The sequence below is a fragment of the Hipposideros armiger genome, unplaced genomic scaffold (genome assembly GCF_001890085.2).
Source record: "Hipposideros armiger isolate ML-2016 unplaced genomic scaffold, ASM189008v1 scaffold_400, whole genome shotgun sequence".
Lineage (NCBI taxonomy): Eukaryota > Metazoa > Chordata > Mammalia > Chiroptera > Hipposideridae > Hipposideros > Hipposideros armiger.
Window position 1 is genome coordinate 790049 of NW_017731750.1, and position 23672 is coordinate 813720.

The 23672-nt window shown below is 44.9% G+C and overlaps 1 protein-coding gene across 10 annotated transcripts in view; it reads left to right on the plus strand.

The window, feature by feature from the left end:
• The window catches only part of CALN1 (calneuron 1), a 532500-nt gene that overhangs the window by 285907 nt on the left and 222921 nt on the right, over nucleotides 1-23672 (plus strand). For 9 of the 10 annotated variants that reach the window (XM_019663705.1, XM_019663707.1, XM_019663709.1 and 6 more), the window contains one exon: nucleotides 12394-12537. The exons of the other annotated variant lie outside the window; for it this stretch is intronic. In XM_019663705.1, the coding sequence (XP_019519250.1) occupies nucleotides 12394-12537 (144 nt within the window). The remainder of the gene's footprint in view (nucleotides 1-12393; nucleotides 12538-23672) is intronic. 10 annotated transcript variants of the gene reach the window in all.

Consider the following 23672-nt stretch of genomic DNA (forward strand, 5'->3'; position numbering starts at 1 on the left):
GATGTTGTTCCCAGCCAAAATTACTGGAAGCATGATTTAGGGCATGAGGTAGTGATACTGTTCCAACTGGGAAGAAAAGTGTGAGGGTGAGGATTTAAGTCCTTGGAATAAGCATCTTGCAAGGAAGAATTCCTCAAGCTTCAGCCGCGTGTAGATTGGTCAGTTTCCGGTGTGACCAAAGCAGGGCTGGTGATCTCCTCCTAAGGACTGGTAATACCGCTGGCCGTCTTCCTCCAGAGAGTGATCTTGAGGGGCTCGGAGGGGTCAGAGGTGCAGTTCCAGCTGGCAGCTGCAGGTTTCAATCTGCTGTGGTGCATCCATGGAGTGATCTCTGCAAACTTTACTGCCGTGGGGGTAGACAAAATGACAGCAAAGGGGCCCCTCCACAGGGGTTTTAAGGGCTGGAGGTTCCATTCCTTAACCCAAACTGAATCCCCAGGCTTAAAGGGATGAACTTCAGTTGTTAAGCTAATGGGGAGCCTCTCCTCTAACCATTGGTTGAGGTTCTGTAAGGTAGACCCTAACGCCTCAAGCTGTTGTCTCAAGGTTAGGTCTCCTATTTTTTTAAGGTCCCCTCGGAGGCCTCTAATGAGTGGAGGTGGCCTTCCGTATATGTCCTCATAAGGGGAAAGGCCCGTCTTCTTGGTAGGAGCTGAGTGTATTCTCAGGAGCACTATTGGAAGGGCCCTGTCCCAATGGAGGTGTGCCTTTTGGCAGTGTCTTCAGGTGGGATTTGAGGGTCCGATTCTCGTGTTCTACTTGTCCTGAGCTCTGTGGGCGGTAGGCAGTATGTAGCTTCCAAGTGATGCAGAGGAGCTTGGCTAGGAGCTGGATTACTTAGGCTATAAAGGCGGGACCATTGTCAGAGCCTATGGAGAGTGGCAACCCAAACAAAGCGAGGGATTACTGTATTTCCCCATGTATAAGATGCACCTTTTTCGAAAAATTTGGGGTCTAAAAACTGGGTGCGTCTTATACGGTGGTTATAGAGTTTTTGAGAGTGATGAGGCATTGTATGATTTTTTTTCTTTAAATTGGGGAATTGGGGGATGGGAACAGTGCTGGGGAATCAGGAGAAGGGGAACAGACAAGTTGCTGTCCTTTTGTTCTTCAGTCTAGTTGTGGAGGACGTTGCTTCACTGGCCCATGTTGGCACTATCATTGTGCTCTTCCCGGGCGAGGCAGATCAGCTGCTGGCTTCTGGACGGCTGCTCACTGCGGCTGCTGGCCACTCACGCTGGCTGCTGGCTACATACGGTAGCCCATGGCAACCCACTGCAGCAGGGGACTGCAGTCTACACCGTCACCGGCGACTCATGGCAGCCCAGCTCCAGGTTGAACTGTTGTTCAGCATCTTAGCTGTAGTGGGCAGTGTCACTGGCCCTCATATGTGGGATCCGAACCGGGGCCCTCTGGCGTCCCAAGCCAGTTCTTAACCAACGTGCCACTCGGCCGGCCCTGTATGAATTTTTTGATGAATAAAACTTAAGTTCAATAGCTTTATGTAATACATTTTTTTTTCAAATTTCAGGCCCCAAATTAAGGTTTGTCTTACACATGGGGAAATATGGTATTTCCTATAGCAATATCTGGGAGACTACCTGTGCCTTTTCTGTCCGGTTGGGGAAGGCTTCCACCCACCCTGAGTAGGTGCATACAATCACTAAGAGATATCTAAGACCCCTGGAACATGGCATCTCAGTGAAATCTATTGTGAGATCTTCAAATGGGGCACCGCCAGTATGTTGGTCCCCTGGGGGTAGGGTCAGTCCTTGACATGGGTTGTTGCGAGCACAAACAAGGCACTGTTCACAGACTATTCGTGAGATACTGGAGAGTCAAGGTACATAGACATACCTATTGAGGTTCGATTCTAGGGTATTCTGATGAAAGAGGGTCCATTGGTGAAACTGGCAAAAGCCAGGGCTTTTTGACAATGCGGCTGTCTCGAAATTTCCACCATTCATTACGGAGATGGCTTCTCCCTTCAGTCTTGAACCAGGCCTCTTCTTGATGGGAATATTTGGGATCCCATTCGGCTAAAGGGCTGGGAAAGAGGGAAGCTGTTAACATTGGAGATTCAAGGATTTCTTTGGCTACTGCTAACTTGGCTGCTTGGTCCGCCTTGCGATTGCCCCAGGCTGTGATGGTGTTGCCCTTTTGGTGGCCCCTGCAGTGTATGACTGCCACCCTTTTGGGTGCCCATACTGCTTCTAGGAGATCTAGAATCTCTCGTCCACATTTAATTTCCTTCCCTCCTGAAATAATTAATCCATTTTCTTTGTATAAAGCTCCATAAACATGGAGGGTAGTGAAGACATACTTAGAGTTGGTGTAAATATTGGCTCTTACCCCAGCTGCTAGCTGAAGGGCCTGAGTCAGGGTGATGAGCTCTGCCTTTTGTGCCAAGGTCCCCTGTGGGAGGGGTTTCGCTTCATTGATGGTGTGCAGAGTTACTACAGCGTATCCAGCCAGCCGTCTATTTCCCTGGACGTAGCTGCTGCCATCAGTGTAGTATTCTACATCGGGGTCCGTAAGAGGTTGGTCAGTCAGGTCCGGCCTACTGGAGAACACTTCATCCAGGACTTCAATGCAGTCATGGTCTGGGGGCCCAGGCCCTACAGGCAGGAAAGTGGCTGGGTTTAAGGTCCGTACCATCTCAAGGCGGACTCGTGGGTTCTCACATAATAGTCCTTGGTACTTGGCAATCCGGGAGTTTGTAAGCCAATAGTGTCCCTTGTGATCTAACAGGGCTCGAACTGAGTGCAGAGCCCAGACAGTTAATTCCTGACCTAGGGTCAGCTTGTCAGCCTCAGACACGAGGAGGACCCTTGCTGCGAGTGCCCTCAGGCAAAGTGGCCATCCTAATGCCACTGAGTCAAGTTGTTTTGAGAGGTAGGCTACCGGCCGGTGCCAATCCCCTAGCAGTTGGGTAAGGACCCCTACTGCCATTCCCGTGCGTTCATGTACATAGAGGAAGAAAGGCTTGGCGATGCCCGGGAGCCCTAGGCCAGGGGCATGAGTGACAGTCTGTGTAAGCTCACTAAAAGCTTTCTGTTGTGGAGACTACCACAGAAAAGGTTCACGTTCACCCCCCTTTGTGGCTTCATAAAGGGGTTTGACTATAGTAGAGAAGTTGGGGATCCAGATCCTACAGAAGCCTGTCGCCCCTAAGAATTCGTGGACCTGTTTCCGAGTAGTGGGGACTGGGATGGTACATACCGCCTGCTTCCTTTCTGGGCCGAGCTGGTTGTGTCCTTGTGACAGGTGGAAACCAAGGTATTTGACCCTGTCTTGGCATATCTGAGCCTTTTTCTTGGAGACCTTGTAGCCTGCTTCCCACAAAAGTTTAAGGACGTGATATGTACCCTGCATGCAGTCATCATAGCTCTTCCGGGCTAGTAAGAGGTCGTCTACATATTGGAGCAGTACACAACCGGTTTGGCTGGCTGGAAAGGGCTTTAGGTCCAAATCCAAGGCAGCCCCAAAAATGGTTTGGGAGTTCTTGAAGCCCTGTGGTAGCCTTGTCCATGTTAGCTGGCCATTTTCAGGGTTTTCCCACTGGAAGGCGAAGAGTGGCTGGCTCTGTGGGGCCAGACGAATACAGAAGAAGGCATCCTTGAGTTGAGGTCCAGGCAGGTGAAGTGGGTTGCTTCAGCTGGGATGAGGCCCAGAAGAGTATATGGATTGGGAACAACTAGGTGTAGAGTAACTGTTGCTTGGTTTACTGCTCTCAGGTCCTGCACTGGACGGTAATGTTCAGTTCCTGGCTTTTGGATTGGAAGCAGAGGTGTATTCCAAGGTGACTGGCAGAGATGAAGAATCCCATATTTTAGGAGTCTGTCCAAATGTTTTTGGATGCCAACTCGTGCGTTGTGGGGGATGTAGTATTGCTCGTGGTGCACCGGTTCTGCCCCAGGTTTTAGCTCCACAACTACTGGGGCCACATGTCATGCCAGGCCCGGTGGGTTGTCATCTGCCCAAACTCCCGGTATTGAGAATGGGAGTTCGGGTCCCTCTTGGACCTCTTCTACAAGGCCAAATAGTCGCCATTCTTCCTCCTGAGGAATGATGAGGGACATAATCTTAACCCCTGATTTGCCCAATGTTAGCTCAGCCTTGCCACTGTGGTTAAAGGTGATTTGAGCCTGGAGCTTTCCCAGTATATCTCTCCCCAATAATGCTACAGGGCAGTCTGGCAGGTAGAGGAACTGATGAGTAATTTCTTGGCCTCCCAGGGTGCATTGTCCAGGCTGTAAAAAGGGCCGATGAACTTGTTCTCCTGTGGTACCTGCAATGGTGACCTGTTTTGGGGAGAGGGGGCCTATGGGTCATGTCACAACAGAATGTTCAGCGCCTGTGTCAACCATAAAGTTAATGGGTTGGCCCCTAATTAACATTTGGACCATAGGCTCCTGGGGGCCTAGCTGGATGGAGGCCAGTCTGGCCTACTGTTCTCCATATTCTTCCATGCCAGTAAGTCCGATGAAGTCATCTCCAGAAGGGCCTGGCGTCTGTTGGGGTGGCTGGTAACAGCCGTGAGTGACTCGACCCGGCCTCCGGGGATTTGGACCTGTTGGCATCCTCCCCAACTGCTGAAGACATTCATTTTTCCATTCATTGTTGGTGGCAGTAAGCACATTGCTCGTGTCCCAGCCTTGGCCTCCCGGCGTGTTGTCCCCCTTGATGTTGCCCTCGCTGGCGCAGAACTATTAGTTCTACTGCGTTTTGCCTCCTCCCAGCACACCCATCCTTGAGGGGCCCCCTGCTCTGAGCTCTCACCTCTGTGTTCCGCAACTACTGGAACCAAATGGTTGTTTTTGTGGACTGATTGGTGATAATTAAATTGGAACTCATTCACATTAAAACCCACTGGGACTGAACCAGTGTCTTATATGCAGCTGTGGTCATCCTATTCCTATGTTCTCCAAATGCCAGAGGCATATTTCCAAGTGCTCGCCACACCAACTTCCTGAGTGTCTCTGAGGGTCCTGTACTCTGTGTGTCCAAAAGGCCACTTCCCTTTCCTCCCTGAAAACCTGTGCTTTCTCCTGAAGTCTCTCTCAGGTAACCTGCTCATTCCTCATCCCAGGAGGCACACTAGAAACCCCAGCCTCATCCTCAGATACTCCTGTCCCAGACCCAGCACACCTGGGCCCTCCCTGAGTGCCGACGGCTCCAGGACCTTCCTGCCAACTCCATGTTGCTTAGCTCTAGGCTCCTCATTTCCCCTTTGACTCTGTGGCAGCCTCCAGGTGAGGGCTCTGCTTCTCATCTCTTGTCATTCTAGTCTTAGCCACCCTGTTGTCGGAGAGTGGGCCCTTCTCGGTGGGATGTCCAGGTACTTGGTGTCTTGAGCAAAGAATTGAATGAGTTACTGAGGCAAAGTAGTGAAAAAGCAGTTTATTAGAAGAGATAGTACATTTCAAAGAAATAGAAGAAGGCCTGAGAAACAGAGAATGGCTCAAGGGCCCATTATTAGAAGAGAAATGACACTCTAAGAGTTTGGAGCAGGCCATGCACAAAGACAGGCTCAAAAGGCTCAAAAAAAAAAAAAAAAGGAAGGAAAGCCGGGGACTTCCCAGGACTTGGAGTTTTTATCCCTTTTTCTCTAGAATGGGCTGTTCCCCTCTGGGCGTGGGACAACCTGATTGACACCTGTGATTGACAAGAGGCTATAGTGGGGAGGGGAGGTCTTTTGGGCAGTGCATTCTGTGGGACATGCAGGAATGCAGAGACCCAATGCATATCTCTAACTGCCTGCCTAGTTTTCCCCTTGAGAGATGTGATCCCCATTAAATCTCTATGGGAAGTTGAGGGACAGGAGGTCTCTTCTTCTGTATCTACTTCCTGCTGGGCAGGGGCATAGAGCTGTCCCTGCCTATTGGAGGATTCACGGAACTCTCACCCTATCTTATCTCAGATGAAAGGAAGGGGTCTCGAGCTCTGCTTGGAAGACTGTGTTGGTTTCTTTGGTTGTGACTGGCAACCTTGTTGGGGTATCATCTGTATCCCCAAGGCCCCTGAATGAGGAAAAATAGATTTTAATAATAAATCTGTTAGCTCTCATGGAGCCTGTGGCCATTCAGTCCTTCACTCAGGTGGCATCAATTGTCTAGGCCCGAATGGGTTTGGAAAGAATCATTAGGCTTACTCGCCTGGGGAAATGTTAAAACCTATTTAGTCTCTGGGATGGAATTGTCAAAGAGTTAGGTCCAGGATGGCTTGAGGGATATTGGGAAGTCACAGGCTTTTAAGTAGTTATCTGAAGCAGGGGTGGGAGATTTCTATGAACAATCTAATGTTTAGGATTAAGAAACTGATTTACAAAACAATCAAGAAGCAAGGGGATAGGAGACTTTCATGATTCAGGCTAGGAGCAATCTTTAGTCTAGGATTCACAAGCTGATTAGAAGAGTAATCAAAGCCAAGGGCTAAGGAACTAAGACTTAACATTTCTATAGGAAAGAAAACTTAAAATTTTTCAGTGGGGCAGTGGAAGGAGTGGGGGCTACTCGCCTGGCCAGTAGCAACCCTGGTGCCAGAGCCCTCAATCTGATCCCTTAAAAAAAATTTTTTTTTAATTTGAAACCAATGAGGTCTTCCTGTGGCCTGCAGCAGGGTTCTCAAACTTTAACTAGAAAGGCCAGAGTGTAACTATTTAGGCTGTGGACCAAATCTTCTCTGCCATAATTTCTCAATTTCATTTGCATAGTACAAAAGTAGTAGACAATGGACAACAGACAGACAGTATATAAATGAGCAGTTGTGTTCCCAACTTTATTTCCAAACAAAGATGATGGCCTGTTTGGCCCCAGGCCACCGTTTGCCCAGCCCGGCCTGCAGGGTAAAGCCCAAGTGGCTCAGAAGTTGCCATCCTTGGCTCAGTCCCTGTCCTATTATTTCTTCTGCAAAATGGCCTCCACATGTTGTCCTTCCCTTTTCTGGTGTACTGTGTTGGTATTTATCAGCTGCCTTGACCAGCCCCACAGAACTGCACCTACCTCCAGTTTTGCAGTTTCTCAATGATACATATCAACAGTATTCCTCGTGTTTATTAACAGAGTCATCACTTTTTGTGGTTAAAGCCCACAGTCTTCCTAAAGATACATTTCTGTGGAGAATAAACATTTCGCGTGTAATGGGGACTGAGGTGAGAAAAACTGTTGTTCTTCATTACAGTAAGTCTTTGACTTACGAACATTCGAGTTGTGAACTTTCACAGATAGAACGGACCTCACATTACAAACATTCGTAGATGTGAACAAATCGCAGAAGTAGCTCACATGTCTGCTGATATTGTCACAGTTGTGCTGCTGTGTGCTTTCTGTACAGCGTGATAGTGTACAGTACTACAGTGCTCAATCAGAGCCCAGGAGGTCTGGAAGCAAGAGGAAAAGCAGTTGTGATGTGGAGGGGACTGCTAGGAAGAGCAAAGCAATAACCATGGAAACAAAAGTGAAAATAATTGAGAGATTGGACCTAGGCGAAAAGATGGTAGACGTCGCTCGTTTTTATAACATGAATCATTCAACCATTGACTTTACATTGTATATTTGTGTCAAAGGTGTATAAGACTCACTTTGTTGGACTTAGGAAGGAATCCGACTTATGAACCTTCTCCCGGAATGAAACTTGATCGTAAGTCGGGGAATTACTATACTAATCTGAGATGGCAAACTAGCACTATGAACTTAGCTGAGCCTTCAAAGCCAGACCATTGACCAATGAATATTTACTGGCTCGGGTCTCGGTTTTGTCTGGTGCACACTCTGTCGGGGCAGCCTGATTGAGGCGTCTGCTCTGTGTGGGAGGTGTGCCCTTGCCCTTGTTATTGCCTGGATTCGCTATGTCCAGAGAGGGCATTACGGAATCGAGGCTTGGTCCTCACAGGGCGCTGGGCAGGATGCAGGTGGTACCAGTGTTGGCTGTGGCTATCTTTATGAAAATAGACTTGCTGGCATCATGAGAAGTAAATCTCTTGGGCTCTAGAGAGGACCATGTCTCATACAGGCCTTGCTGGTCTCCAGGACATCAGAGTTGCTCCAGGAGGAGAAGCACTCATCCCTGTGGGAATGCAGACTTTGGATCTGGGATGTTCCATATGCAGAGAGTGGATTTCTTTGTTAGAAGATATGTCTTATCATGTTTCCTTCAATGCTCCACGCAATGACTGTTGGACAAGCTCTGATCACCATCGCAGACACCTCTTCTGGGGTCCACTGAGGCATCTTGGGATTGGTGGAGTTGCCATGCTGGCTCCTGATGTGCATGTGTTGTGTGAGGCTGAAACTGAATTAAAGACCAAAGCATGGCACGCTTACATAACTCTGAAGCACAAGAGATGGTAGCCCAGAGAGGGGATAAATTCCAGTGAAAATCACACCACATTACTGAGTTGTTCCTGAAAACTTGATCTGTGGTCTCCATTTCCCAAAGATGTAGAAAGTGGCCAGAGCCTCTTTGCACTAGGAGCAGGCTGCCTATAGCCCGAGGCAGAGGGATCTGGCCTGCTCTCACGTCTCTGCTGGTTTTATGGGAATATTTCTTACACCCTGTTCTGCTCTTAAAAATACAATGAGGCACACATCACATGTCTCAGACTGCAAGACCCATTTCCTTCTGATAAGCTTCTCGTTTGCCTGGGCTTTCCCTACCCTAACTCTCCAGAGGCTCCCATTACGGTTTTCTAGTTTCATGTTTTGTTTTGTTTTTTCATTTTTTGACTCTTTGCTATTTTGAAAGAAAAGGAAGTGAGCTTTATCCTTGGAGCCAGGAACAGAAATTCTATGCACACAGAGGAGGATGGCTTTGTATCACTTACCTGAGGGCCACAGAAAATAGAACTGAGTTGATATGTGGCTACCTGGCCTGTCCTGGGCTGGGCAGAGCTGGCCTGGTTACCTACTGCTGAGGGGACAAGCCATGGGGGTTTGAGGTCTCAAAGGAGCACGTCTGTTCACAGCAAGGCAATGCTGGGATAATCCCCGCCTGTGGTCTACCTTGCCAAATCCAGTAGCCCCAGGGTGAGGCAGCTTTGGGAATAGCCCAGGAAGCTGGGTGGGGTTCAGCAGGCACACATACCAAGGCCCTCATTTCCATGCCAAGTTCTCAAATACCCACAACAAGGCCCCTCCAGGATGTCCAGTGTAGAGATACAGACTCATTTGTTGGTAAGATCTAGGGCATGTGGGGGACCACAGGAACGAGACCAGGCCCTGTTGACAGAAGAGGGTCACCCTCTCAGAGTGATAGTAACAGCCCAGAGAGTGCAGGATTGAGTCAGAGGGATGGGAAGTGAAGATGGTGCCTTAGGAAAGGAGTGGTACAGAGAATATGGTAGGGCTCTGCCTGCTGCTGGCCCTCCAGCTGGCCCACACGGGGTCCTGGCCTCTTCTGTGACCCCAAGTGGGGCTTTGTCATCATTTGACATTTTCTCCTGTTGTATGGTGTGTGCCAGCCCCATGTAAAACCCTGCTATAGAGGCTGGAAAAAGATCCAACCCAACTTATTTTTCAGATGGGGAAGTTGAGACTGGGTGAAAAGCCTGCCTCAGGTTGCAGGGCAGAGACAGACTGGCTTCCTTGTGGGCTGACTCCCACCTCAGGAGACCCAGTCTCTGCATCCTAATGCCCTCGATGTCTGGGGATCTGGGCCCACGTGAGCCTGTGGTCTCTTGCCCGGTGTCCTTGAGCTGTGTACTATGACCTCAAGGTGAGGCATAGGCTCTAAGCTCTTTACAGGCCATTAGGGACTTGGTAGGAAAACAAGGCTGTTTTAGGTGAGCTTGGGCATGTTTCATGGATGAGAAAGCCTAAAAATGCGGACAAACCCCTTGATTCAGAATTTGGACTGGATTAAATTTTTTTCTGTATCATCAATGGAAAAAAGAAGCGTGTTTGAACAGCAGATAAATGGGGTATGAAAGAGAATACAGGCTTCCTGTTCTTCTCTTAATCACTTTAATGATGTCTCCAGATCCACAGAAAGGAGGGCTGGAAGGACCTTAGGGATCCTCATGGCTAAACAGCTCATTTTGCATATGCACAAAATGGGGCCTCAGGGTTTGGCTGCAGACTTAATTAGCTAATATGCCTGGCCAGAAGCCTAGGGTCCCAGCTCACAAGCTGGTCTTCTCTCTGCTGGAGCCCACATTTATTCACAGAAAGCATTCAGTGTGCTGAGTTAGTATTGATAATGAATTTGCTGCCAATATATGATCCTTATTTATTTAGACCCACCATCCACTGAACAGCTGCTTGTCTAGTGCCTCCTTCTGAGTGTGGGTGGGAACATTCAAAGATGAATGAAATGTGTGAGGAAGAGCCATGGTTTCTACACTTGTCATTCTATTTCTAGATGGATCATGCTAGATGTCGTGTGAAAAGAATGAATGACCTGCTGAATGGTCGGCATGAAGGGAGATGACTTTGGCTATGGTAAACAAAGACTTTTGTGGGATCCATGGCCCCTGACTGGCCTTGAAGGACTAATTTGATTTGGGCAGAGGAGGAGAAAGTCAGGGTGTTTCAGGGGATAGTGTAGTAGTCTGAAAACAGCCCCTAAAATTATCAGGTCCTCATCTCTGGAATCTGTAAATGTTACCTAGGAAAAAGGGTTTCTGTAGATATAATTAAGTTAAAGATCTTGAGATGGAGAGAGATTATCCTGGTTTGTCTGGGTGGTCCCTAAATGCAAACACAAGTATCCTTGTAAGAGGCAAGCAGGGGGAGGTCACAGAAGAAAAGAGGAGGCAGTGTGACCACAGAGGCAGAGACTGGAGCGATGCGGCCACAAGCTAAGGAATGCTGGCAGCCACCGGCAGCTGAGAGAGGCCAGGAACAAAGTCTCCTGAGAGCCTCCACTGTCTCGGTCCACACCTTGACTTTGGTCCAGTGATACTGATTTCAGATTTCTGAACTCCAGACTGTAAAAGGATACATTTTTGTTGTTTTAAGCCAGCAAGTTTGTGGTGGTTTGTTACAGCATCCACAGGAAATTAATACAAATAGGAAAGGGCAAAGCCTGTTTAGGAAAGGGTGTGATTCAAAGTATTTGATGGCAGCCGGGTCAGATATTTAGGGAAGCAATAACTAAATGGATTAGGAGCAAGTGTCTTATATTGGTTTGAAGAGTTCCTGCCATTTCTGTCTGAAGCTTCCCTTCCTGATGGGAGTGTAGGGCTCTGGAGGAAAACCACGACACACAGTGGATGATGGTTATTTCTCTGCGGTACCAACACTGTGCTCCTCAGGCACACATAGCCAATGCTTGTTGACTGGCATGATGAATGTTGGCAGCTGCCACACCTGGGCTTGCATCAGATTTATTGATGAAACATTAAAGCTGGCCATGTCTGGTGCTCAGATATGATTGAGGAACCTCTCATCTTCAGATTGTGGTCTCAAATTTACCATGTCATGCCTCAAAGGGCATGGTGTGTTAAAAAATGCTCAGCTAACCCCGAACTAACAGGCCAAAGGGATCTCTGAAAGGAGTGACTGGGTGGAATGCAGAGCAAGAGGATGGGAGATCACCTGCTGAGTGAAATGGCCCTATTGATAACAGAGTCAAATTCTCTGCCAGCCCCAGAGAATGTGATTAAGGAGGTCTTTTGGGCTTTCATGACACTCATCGATCTGAGGTTGTTTATAGTCATAAAACAACTGTAAATTAGAGGAATGAAATAAAAACAGCAGGACACTTAAGTCTGATCCTACTACGAGGTGGAAAAGCTTCCTGCACAGCAGAAAGATGAAACAGAAGTCTGCACAGGAATCACATTCTCCTTTTCTCCTAATGGCCAAAGTTAAGCGGTGCCTTTTTTCCCACACATGAAATCTAATCCTCTTCACTGCTTGGGAAGTGTCCTGTGTTCACAGGATTCTCTGCTGGGGCCACTGTGTTATTGTGTTTCTACTGCAGTGTTTTAGGGTGCTCAGGGCCAGTCACCTCCTCCTTCCAAAGCTTTTTCTCTGCCCCCCTCTCCTCTCTTTCCCTCCCCTTTTCTCTCCTCCACTTTCTTTTCTTCCTATTTTCTCCTCTTTTTTTTTTCTTCTTTTCTTATTTCCTTTCCTTTTGTTCCTCCTTTGGCCACTCTTCTATTGAATGAAAGGGTTTTGACATACAGTAATACCGTGGTTTGCGAGCATAATTTGTTCCAGAAACAAACTACTCATGTTGCAATACATTGCTCATTTACCACGTTAAAATGTATTAGAAATATTTGCTCGTATTGCAGAACACTCGCACACCAAGTTACTTGCAAACCAAGATATTGCTGTATCACGATTTGTAGAGCAGTGAGGAGTTTTCCATAGACAGTCACCAGTGATATCAATGCGCTAGGCCAAGCTGTGTGACCATTGGACTTTCTCTGCTTTCTCCTTGTAGAAATCCGAGAGGCCTTTCGGGTTCTGGACCGAGATGGAAATGGCTTCATCTCGAAGCAGGAGCTGGGCATGGCCATGCGCTCTCTGGGGTACATGCCGAGTGAGGTGGAGCTGGCCATCATCATGCAGCGCCTGGACATGGACGGTGAGCCCCAGCCCGGCGATGTCTCCCGGAGATGAGCCCGGCTCATCAGTGGGACTTCTGGTTTAGAGGGACTTGTGTGTGGAGTCAAAAGACTCGGGGTTGTGTCTGTTAACATTAGAAGAGTCGAAACTTGGACTAGATCAGGGTTTTTCAAACAACATGCCATACAGGTCTGGGGCCTGCAGAGGTGGTTCTGGGGCCAGTAGAGGGAGCTGGATGAGGGAGGCCTGGCTGGCAGAGCAGTGAGAAGTTTGTTTGGTTGGTTTTGGGTTTTTTTATGTGTGCTTTTAAAAGACAGCTTTATTGAGATATTATTCATACACCATAAAATTCACCCTTTTAACCTGTACAATTCAGTTGGTTTTAGTGTATTCACAGATTTGTGCAACCAATGCCAGAATTGATTTTATAACCTTTTCACCACTCCAAAAAGAAGCCCTACACCTCTTGGTGTCACTTCCCAATCCCTCAGTCCTAGGCAACCACCGATCTGCTTCCTGTCTCTATGGATTTGCATCTTCTGGACATATCATACAAATGGAATCATGCAATACGTGGTCCTTTGTTCCTGGCTTCCTTTATTGAGCATAATGTTTTCAAGGTTCATCCAAGTTGTAGCGTGTGTCAACACTTCATCTCTTTTTATTGCCAAATCATATTTCATTGGATGGCTATAACAGATTCTTTTCTATCTGTTTTACATACTGGGTTTCTACACACAACCTCATGGGAAAAGAGTTTCACTGTGTTTTTAAAAATTCTGAAAAACAACTGCATTAAATAATCTCTAAGGTTATTTTCCACTCTAAAACCCTAAGAGTCTATCCTAAACTGGCTGTGACCCTCCTGATGTTTAGATCCTGCTTTGGGTGAAAGAGGAAGGAGCCTTCTTATTGTGATTTCTTAACACCCCCTTCTCCCCGCCCTTGAAAAGCAGCTTGATTCCAGGCATAAGGGCCCCAGAGTGGTGGACTCTTGGGACTCTTGGTAGAATATGGAGTATAGACTGAGTGAAAGAAAGCAGGAGGGAACGGCATGTCTTTTTGGACCAAGGTCCCTGTGAGGAGCTGTTCGCCTGGTCGGCTGGCTAATTGGAAGAATGGACTCTTTCTTAGTATCCTGTGGAACTTGTTGGAATACTAACAATGAGGGTGCTCATATGGTGGATGAACCCCAGCACCACCCACTAAGTGCAGCTTGGACATTTCTTGTCTGGTTTGGATAAAGGTGTTGTATCAGGAATGTTCAATTGTGTGAGCAGACCCAGCCTTGTCCTTACAGCTTTTATTCATTGTGAATCATCCCAGCTTTGCCGGCTCGATTTGACTTTGCTTTGATTTTTAGAGGTATTTCTGAAAAGCTGGAGCAAAGCACATACTGTATAGCAAAATCTTTCCCATTTACTGCCATCCTCATTTCAGAGATACATTTCCAGAAAAAAAAGTTTCCTTTTCAAAATAATAAAAATCTTAATTTATATCCATGTTTAAGAACTAAGAAGGTTTTGTTCTTTGATTCTCCTCCCACAACTCCTGTAATAAAACCTAGTCAAATGGACTAAAAGCAAACGGAATTAGCAACATTTAATAAAAAATGAGCAGGGCTATTATGGAGGAGTTACTCTTAGGAGACTGCAGGGTCTTCATCAAAGTCCAACCTCTGTCTTTTTAATTCACTTATTGGACCTCAGCTCATGGGGAATTTTCCTGTTATTGTTAATCTTCTGCCATGAGGCCTAGAGTCCCAGGGGATGGTGTGTGATGGTTTTTGGAAGGGCTTATCAGGACTCAGCAAACACTCCACACTGGATGCAGTTTAAGAGGCTTCAAATTTCACCACTTAACTTGCAACTTACCCTAGTCAGCTCCCAGTGCTCGAAGGCAGAGCTTACAAAGAAATCTTGCAGGGAATTTCTATTAGTTCCTTTAACAAAAGCCCAAGTCATTAGGTGTTTCATGATGACCACATCAGGTAAAAACACATTTACTTACTTTTGAAGTGCAGCTTCTTTGAAGTTTTGTTGCCTACAAGAGTCAGTACAGAACAAATGAAAACAGTGCAGCACTGTAGGCAAAAGGAATTGCCTGCACTATCTATTAAATGCCTGAGTGTGTAAAGAGCTAAGTGAAAAACACCCAGTCTGAGGCTGAAATGTGTCTTTAAGTGTTGTGTAAAAGACACTGGGAAGTGAAATATCTGGGTGCTGGGCTCTAGATAGGACCTGATGGACTGTTTTTCAGTGTCCTTTTAATGGGGTCTTTTGAGCTGTTCTATTTTAAAAAGTCAGATTCTAATTATATCCTTCCTTCCCAGCTTCTGTAACTGGGAATTCTCCACAGAGATTTGGCCCTACCTAATTAAGTTTCTCTTTGGTATGAAACTTGTGGAATGACAGAGATTTTTATGCAGGTAATGCCAAAAAGATGGAGTGTTTGGGCCAGAACTTAGGATTTTTAGCTGTGAGATGACTGTGACTCCTGCCCCCAGACCCTGACCCTGAGTATCAGGGGTGGCAGGAGAGATGACACTGCCTCCATCCATCCCAGCTGTCCATGACTAGGAGCAAGTCTGACCACACATGACCCTCTGGGATCCCTGGTTTAATGCCTTCCGCTCAAGGCCCAGCTAGAATTAGCCTGACTGTGTCTGTGCAGCCAAAGTCAGCACAGGAGGCTTTCATTAGGTGATCCTTGGGCATGGAGTGACCTCCCTGGGTTAGGGAGCTCAATGGGGTTTCCTGAACACAGAGCCTGCAGGGGCCAGACAGTTCTAGTCTCTATGGAGCTGGTTCTCCAGAGGACAGAATGGAAGACAGGCAGAAGGGTCTAGGATTGCTCTCTTGGCCCATGGCCAGTTTGCCTTTGGTGCTGGGACTGACTGTGTGTGCATGTGTGTGTGCACATGCATGTGAGTGTGAGTGTGTGTATGGCATGGGCCAAACTGCTCAGTTAAATACTAAACAGAAAACCCAAACTTTTGCTCAGTGCCTAAGGGCTTCCTCTTGGGCCCATTATTGCAAAGGTTCTTTCTTGGAACTTGAACTCAGTTCTGCACACCCTGGTGCTTACTGTCCCACTCCTCTTTTATCAGCCTATGCAACTAAGGTAACTGGGGACCAGGATTCACTCTTACTGGATGCTTTTGGCCAGGATGTCTCCTTCAGCCCAACTTTCAGAAACCTGCAGCCCTCTCAGTCAGGCTCCTAGAGGCATTTAAGCTGGTGTCCCAAGGCACTCCTTGCATGTCAGGAATCACATTCTCTCCAGTGCATCATGGCACTCATTATGCACCACCGTTGGGAGGGTTGATAAAACAGTCACTCAAAACCTATCTCCAAAGCTTAAATCTTTTATAGAAGTGCCATGTCCCAGCTGCTCTACTCAGGTTCCTGCATCATTCACTGGGGAATACGGACTTGGTATCTTCAAGACCCAAGGGATATTTTCGACTGCTTTCTGAGGTCACACCACTGTGGCCTTCTGGAGTGAATCCAGGTAGCTTTGCAAAGAGTTTCCTGAAACAATCAAACAGGAGATCAAGCAGTCCCTGGCCCTTCATCACCCCGCTCAAGTTTCCTAATGCAATTATCTCTTCTTCTGAGCTTCCCTTGCCTCTCCAACACTTAAAGAACAAGCCCCTCTTTGAAACAAATTCAGACCTTGCCCTTTTCCTCCTTAATTTTTTTTCTGCTCCTCAAAGATGCAGAATTTTGGATGCAGAAATTCCAAAAAATTTCGGGTTTTGAAATGAATTTATCTCTCAACAGGTTTGTAGGGGTTTTGTTTGTTTGTTTTGTTTGTTTGTTTGTAGATTCACCACTCCGTAGATAGTGGGTTTGATGGGTGTGATTCAAGTTTAGTTCAATTTAAAAAGGACTTACCTGGTGTCCATTATGTGTGAACTGGCTTATTTTTATGGTTGGCAAGATTCACTTTGGGTTCATTTTGAGACAAACAACTGAGCCACAAGGAACAAAATGATGGCCAGAGTCACATGAAGGAGTTAGCAGTGTCCCACTGTTAGCTTGCATGTAAACGTAACAGCGTGTCCACGTCTTCCCTCTCTTGCTACCCGTTCACTGCAAGGTTTAGTCCTTTGCTGATTAGTCATATGATTATGACTTCAATGTTTCCTTTTGTGATCTAGAAGACAGAAAAGTATATGCTTAATTATGAGCAGCGCTCACTTCCATTTCCCCTTCAAACACGTCAGCATACTGATTTGGGCTCTGGAGCTAGCGTGGATCTAGTTTGTGAGCTAGAATGCACACTTCCATCTCACACCAGGCTGATGCCCATGGACTGCATGACTGCAACAACCTGGTGTGAGGTGGAAGAAATTGGAGCTTTTTAGCCAAAATCAAGGGGGTCCCAAACTGAATGCACATCAGAAAATACCCAGGGAGCATGTTAATCACAAAAATAAGAACAACCCCCCCCCCAAAAAAAAAGACAACAAAACAAAACAAAAATACAGGTCCATAGAACCAGAATCCCAGAATTTCCAGGATGGAGCCTAGGAGCCAGCGTTGTTTAACAGCTTGTCAGGTTATGGACTCCAATGTGTGCATTGACATACCTGGGGCACCTTTGGATAAAGGAAAAATCTAAAGCTAAAGAGAAATCTCCAAGCCTATGAATTTTTGTATGAGCAAGAAGGTCTGAGTAGGAGGTAAATGCCTGACAGGCAGATAAGGAGTTTTTCTTTGGGAATCTAAGGAAATAAGTGAGCAGTCTGTGGTCGGTCAGCCCTGCTGGAAAAGCTCGTGGCCCTGGTACTCACACATGTAGAGGCCTCAGCTTCCTTCCTCCTCCAGCTGTGGTCCAGGCACCTGCAGACTTGGCATCACCTGGGAGCTTGCTTAAAATCATGAATCTCAGGCCCTCCCAGACCTGCTGATTCAGAGTCCGTATTTTAACAAGGGTCCTAGGTGATTCACAAGCACCTTAAAGCCCGAGAGGTGCTAGTCTAGGGCACACTTTGAGAAATGGGAAGCAAGCCAACGGATGCTTCCTCATTTGAGGACCTCTCCAGCACAGTACAGCTCCCCCTTGTCTCTTTCCATAACTCAACACACGGGATTTGCTAACTTTAAAACCTGGAAGTATTTCACAGAACCAAAGTTCCGATGAAGGTCAAGTATAGGAAAATATCTCTCCAAATGTTTGCATTTGTGAATAAGCATGATTGGCATCAGAGCATGATGATTAAAAATGTAATTCTGTGGTAGTGAATTATTGCTGAATGTACATTGATCTTACCATGGGAAGTGTTAACTGGGCGACAATAATGATGACTAACACACAATGTTCACCGCACCCCATAACATCCAGCAACAGTGACACTAGCCAGCACATTACAGTCTTCACCATGGGCCAACCACTGTTCTAAGCACTTGATTTCTAAACTTATTTTGTCCTCTTATAGCCATAGGTGGTTGTTTCATCTATAAAATAAAATGACCTTCATTTTATAGATGAGAAAAATGAAGTCCAGAGGTTTCAAATAACTTGCCCAGGTCATGTTACTAGTAAGAGCCATATGAATCTAAGATCTGAAGCACACATCTCATATATATGTGACTTTAGTGGATATAGGTCACTTAGGGTGACAACAGGACACTGAAGCAGTGACCAAACAGAACACACACACACACACACACACACACACACACACACACACACACCATACACTCACACTCCCGAGTCATGACATTACCTATATATAGTGTTTTGCTTACCAGTCATTGTTCCCGGCAGCCTCCTGCTACCACCTTTGTCTGGACAATGGACTCCAGCCACTGCCCAGGTTATCTTTACGTGAATCCAGCCTGACCCTAGATCGCAATTATGAACTGAAGGTGGTGTCTTTGGGTTTCTCGTTGCTTTAGCCAGGGGACACTCCCATAGGCCCCTTTTGGATATGTAGTGGTGGTGCATGTTTGTAACGAACTCACTCCAGCATTCCTATTTTCCTAAGCAATTCCTGCCTCTATATTGTGCCAGAATAGGTCTGCCATCTTCATCTTATTGACAGTTTGCCACATTGAATCCAAGTTTCAGCTAAAGACCAAACTGAGCCAGTTCCAGCTACTTAAGCCAACGTAATAAACACAAAATTTCTGGTATGTGCACCCATTTCAATAAGACCAGCTAATATTATATTCTAGCTCCCTGTTTTAACTCCCTGGAATCCAACCTATCCTCCAGGTTAACACTGACATAAATTAGCTACATCTTGCAACTCTCTTCTCCCATATCAGATTTGAAATTTCTCCTGAGAAGTGCCAGTCTGATTCTAGTCAGGGGGATAGAGGCAGTGAAATGTGGTAGGAGTGGATTTTGAACATAGGCAACTCCTTTCAAGGCAGCTGCCTCCACTGTTTTTATTACAGGTATTCAGGGTCTGCAAGGTCTTCAAGCTGGTTTTGTCTGACCTCAGGGAGTCATCAGAAAGGACATCAGGGAGAGTTGGGCATTGAGTTTTTTGAATCTGCCCGGAGGTCCCCATGCCAAGTCTCAGGTCTCAGTCCTTTCCAATCAATGCCCTAAATTTCACATGAGACTTGATGAGTCTGTGATTTCCACTTATAATTCTACAGCCCACACAATTAAACTTGAGGTCTTCTCTGAAGTTGTAAGAAGTGATTATTTTTGGGCCACCCTACAAACATTCTAGTTATATGTGACCCGAGCTTAGAGTTAGAAGTTTCAACACCTGAGCTTGTTTTTATTTTCTTTCAAGGACATGCAGAAGCAGCCATCCTACCCACAACCCTTGAAGTCATCATTGCTACCATCAAGGTCAAACACAGGAGCTACATGGATCTTCCAAAATCTGGCTTTCAATAATTATTTTATCCCAAGACACCAGAGATGGCATTTAATTCGTTATGATGCCAGTGCATAATATAGACACCATTATCCCATTTTTCAGGAGCAAGAATGTCAGGACTTCATTTAAGATCATAGATAAGCAAACGAATCTCAGAATCCCACTTAGGAAGTTTGTTTCTTCCTGGTACCACATATTGCATCATAATGAAAACAGAGACCATGCTGGATTCCTATAAGCAAGAGTATTATGTGACTGATAAGAACCTGCTAAAATCCTTCATACATAAATAACATTTCTGTCAGGTGAGGTTTACTAAAAGGAATGTATGAGAATGCCCATCCAAGAACACCCTGACCAGTGTTGAGTATTATTTAACAAATTATGACTAACATGATTGGTGAAAAGTGGGAACTTATTTTAACTTATAAGTGAAATGATGCATTTATTTTGCTTTTATTTTTTATTAATATAAGACTTTAATAAATGTAAAATACATGCAATATGAAAAAGTACAGGCAAGTATTGGGGTCCCAAGACACTTTTTATTGACTATTTTCCTGATGCTTTACTTTACATCCCCATGACTATTTTGTAACTACCAATTAGTCCTCCTCAATCTCTTCACCATTTTATCCTGCCCCCCAAACCCTTCTCATCTAGCACCCTGATAAATCTACTACTTATCTGACACCATATGTAGTTATTAAAATATTATTGACTATATTCCAATGCTATACCTTACATTCCCATAACTATTTTGCAACAACCAATCTGTACTTGTTAATCCTTTCCCCTTTTCACCCACACCCTCAACCCCTCTCCCATCCAGCAATCATCAAAATGTTCTCTGTATCTATGAATTTGTTTCTGTTCCTCTTGTTAGTTCTTTAGATTCCACATATAAGCAAAATGGGGATATTCTATCTCCATTTTTATGTTTTCTATCTCATTGCATCTGTCTTTCTCTGTCTGACATACTCCACTCAGCACAATACCCTCCAGGTCCATCCATGCTGCTGCAGATGGCAAGAACCCATTCCCTTCCATGGTCAAGCAATATTTCATTGTGAATATGTAACACCTCCTCTTTATCCATTCTTCCATCGATGGACACCCAGGCTGCCTCCACATGTGGGCCATTGTAAACAATGCTGCAATGAACATATGGATGAGCACATCCCCTCAAAGTAGTGTTTTGGATTTGTTCAGCTAAATACCTAGGAGTGGGATTACTGGGCACTTCTTTGACTCGTTATAGATTTTTTTTTTTACATAAACAGAAATTTCTTCTCTCACAGTCCTGGAGTTTGGAAATCTAAGATCAAGGTGTTGGCAGGTTTCTTAGGTTTCTTTCCTTTTTTTTTTTTTATTTATTGGAGTCACATTGGTTAGTAAAATTATATAGGTTTCAGGTGTACAATTCTATAATACGTCATATATATTGCATTGTGTGTTCACCACCAAAAAGCAGTTGTCCTTCCATCACCATATATTTGACTCTTTTTTTCCTCTTCTACCACCTTCCTCCCCCCTTACCCTCTGGTAACCACTAAACAATTGTCTGTGCCTATGAGTTTTTGTCTTTTTGTTTGTCTTGTTCCTTTGTTGTTTTCAGTTTTATATTCCATAAGTCATATGGTTCTTGACTTTTTCTGTCTGACTTCTTTTGGCTGAGCATGATAAACTCAAGATTGATCCATATTGTCACAAAAGGCAGTGCTTCATCTTATGGCTGAGTAATATTGTGTATTTGTACCACATCTTCTTTATCCAGTCATCTATTGAAAGACATTTTTGTTGTTTCCATGTCTTGGCCACTGTGAATAATGCTTCAATGAACATATGGGTTCATATATCTTTACAGATAAATGTTTTCAGATTTTGGGGGTACATACCCAAAAGAGGGATTGCTGGGTCATATGGTAATTCTATTCTTAATTTTTTGAGGAACCTCCATACTATTTTTCATTGTAGCTGTACCAATTTACATTCCTACCTTTGTTTTACATGCCTGTCCTTTGTTTTAAAGTCTATTTTGTCTCGTATAAGTATTGCTACTACAGCTTTTTATTTCATTTTCATTTTCATGAAATATCTTTTTCCATCCCTCTACTTTCAGTCTCTGTGTGTCTTTTGATTAGAAGTGAGTCTCTTGTAGGCAGCATATATGTAAGGGCCTTGTTTTCTTATCCACTCAGCCACCCTATGTCTTTTGATTGGAGCATTTAATCCATTTAAACTGATTGGAAATGTTTTCTTGTCTCCTCATTTTGGCTACCTCTCTGTGTTTGTTTCTATGTATTAGGTAGGGCTACTATGTCTCCAGTCTTCATAGAGTGGCCTTATGTAGTAGGTGTCCTGAAGGGCCCAGTAGTGCAGTATTCTTTGTCACCTGACCCGGGTGCTCCAGGTGTGTCCCTTGTGTGTGTTGTGTGTGCCCTCCTCTTATAGTTATGTCTTGGTTGCTATTTGCACATCAGTGGAAGGGATTGACCCTCAGGCTGATTGGTTGTGAGGACTGGCCGTGACTATAGTGGAGGAGCTGTTGTGCAGGGGTTGACCCTATGGAGCAGGATTCACTTTAGCAGGGCTCTGGTTCCTGCCAAGTCTTTCCTTTGGGTGTGTCATCCTTGGAGGTGGCCAATTGATGTTCTGCCTCGGTCCAAAGATGGCCACTGGGTGTAACAGCTCTGGGGCTTTCTGGGACGGTCCCCTTCCCCACAGGCCAGGTTCAGCTGCAGCTTTTGCTCTGCCCAGGGCCACTTGGCATGAGCCAGAAAACTATCTGCCATCTTGACCGCAAATAGAGATGATGTATTTTTCATGTGTTGATTTGGTTATCCATTTTTTCTTTTTGCAAATTGTCTTTTTTTTTGGTTTTATCTGTTTCAGTAAGGATAGACTGTTATGCTGCAGTAATAAATAATCCCCCCCCTCAAAATATCAACAGCTTAATGTCACAAAATAAAAGTTCTTACTTGTGCTGTATATCCATTGTAGGCTGGCTGGGTATTTCCTCTTTGTCATCCTCAATCAGGAATCCTGGCAGGGGGAGGCTTATGTGTCTGTGTTTCCATGACAACTATGGCCAGGGAAAGAAACTGAGTGAATCACATAGTGATTCTTGAAGTTTTGTCACTCCTATTCATATCTCATTTGCTAAAGCTAGTCACAGGCCTGTGCATAATATCAAAGGGTATTGGGAAGTAGAATCTGACTCCATGCCCAGAGGGGAATTAACTGGAAATATTTGGGGAACAACACTACTTAAGGATTTTAGACTTAAAAAAAATTAGAATGTCACATTCTTTGCAAAAGTTTTATCTCAGGAAAAACTTTTGGAAATACTATGAATGGGGCAAACAATTGTTATGGGAGATTTTCAAATTGATCAAGTAGATAAAACTAAGTAACGTAATTTGATGACATTAAATATGTGTGCATATGAGTATGTATGTATGTGTGTATGTGTGTGTCTGTATAATGTAAATTTTGTACTCTTATAAAGAGAATGCCCTTCTTTTTAAGTGATTCTGGAACATTAACAATACATGGACCATGTTTCTATGTCTTGGCTATTGTGAATAGCACTGCAATAAACATAATGGTGCATATATTTTTTTGAATTAGTGTTTTCGATTTCTTTGGAGTGGAATTAGGAACAACCAGAATTCCCATCAACAGATGATTGGATAAAGAAACTGTGGTACATTTATATAATGGAGTATTATTACTTAGCCATAAAAAAGAATGAAATCTTACCATTTGCAACAACATGGATGGACATGGAGAATATTACACTAAGTGAAATAGGTCAGACTGAGAAAGACAAATACCATATGATCTCACTTATGCGTGGAATCTAAAGAACAGAATAAGTGAGCAAACAAAACAGAAATAGAATCAGAGATATAGAGAAAAAACTGATGGTTGCTAGATGGTAAGGAGGTGGGATGGGGGAGAAGGTGAAGGGATTCGAAAGAGCAAGTTGGCAGCCACAATATAGTCATGGGATATGAAATCCAGTATAGGTAATAATCAATAATGTTGTAAAGATTATGTAGGGTGTCAGGTGGGTACTGGACTTGTCAGGGGGATCATTTCATAGATTGTGTAGATGCCTGACCACTGCACTGTACATCTGAAACTGAAGTAGAATAATATTGAATGTCAACTATAATCAAATATATGTATATATAGTTACGGGATGTAAAGTACAGTATAGGGAATTTAGTTATTCGTATTGTAACAACTATATACGATGTCAGAGGTGTAGTAGATCGGGAGGTGTTATCACT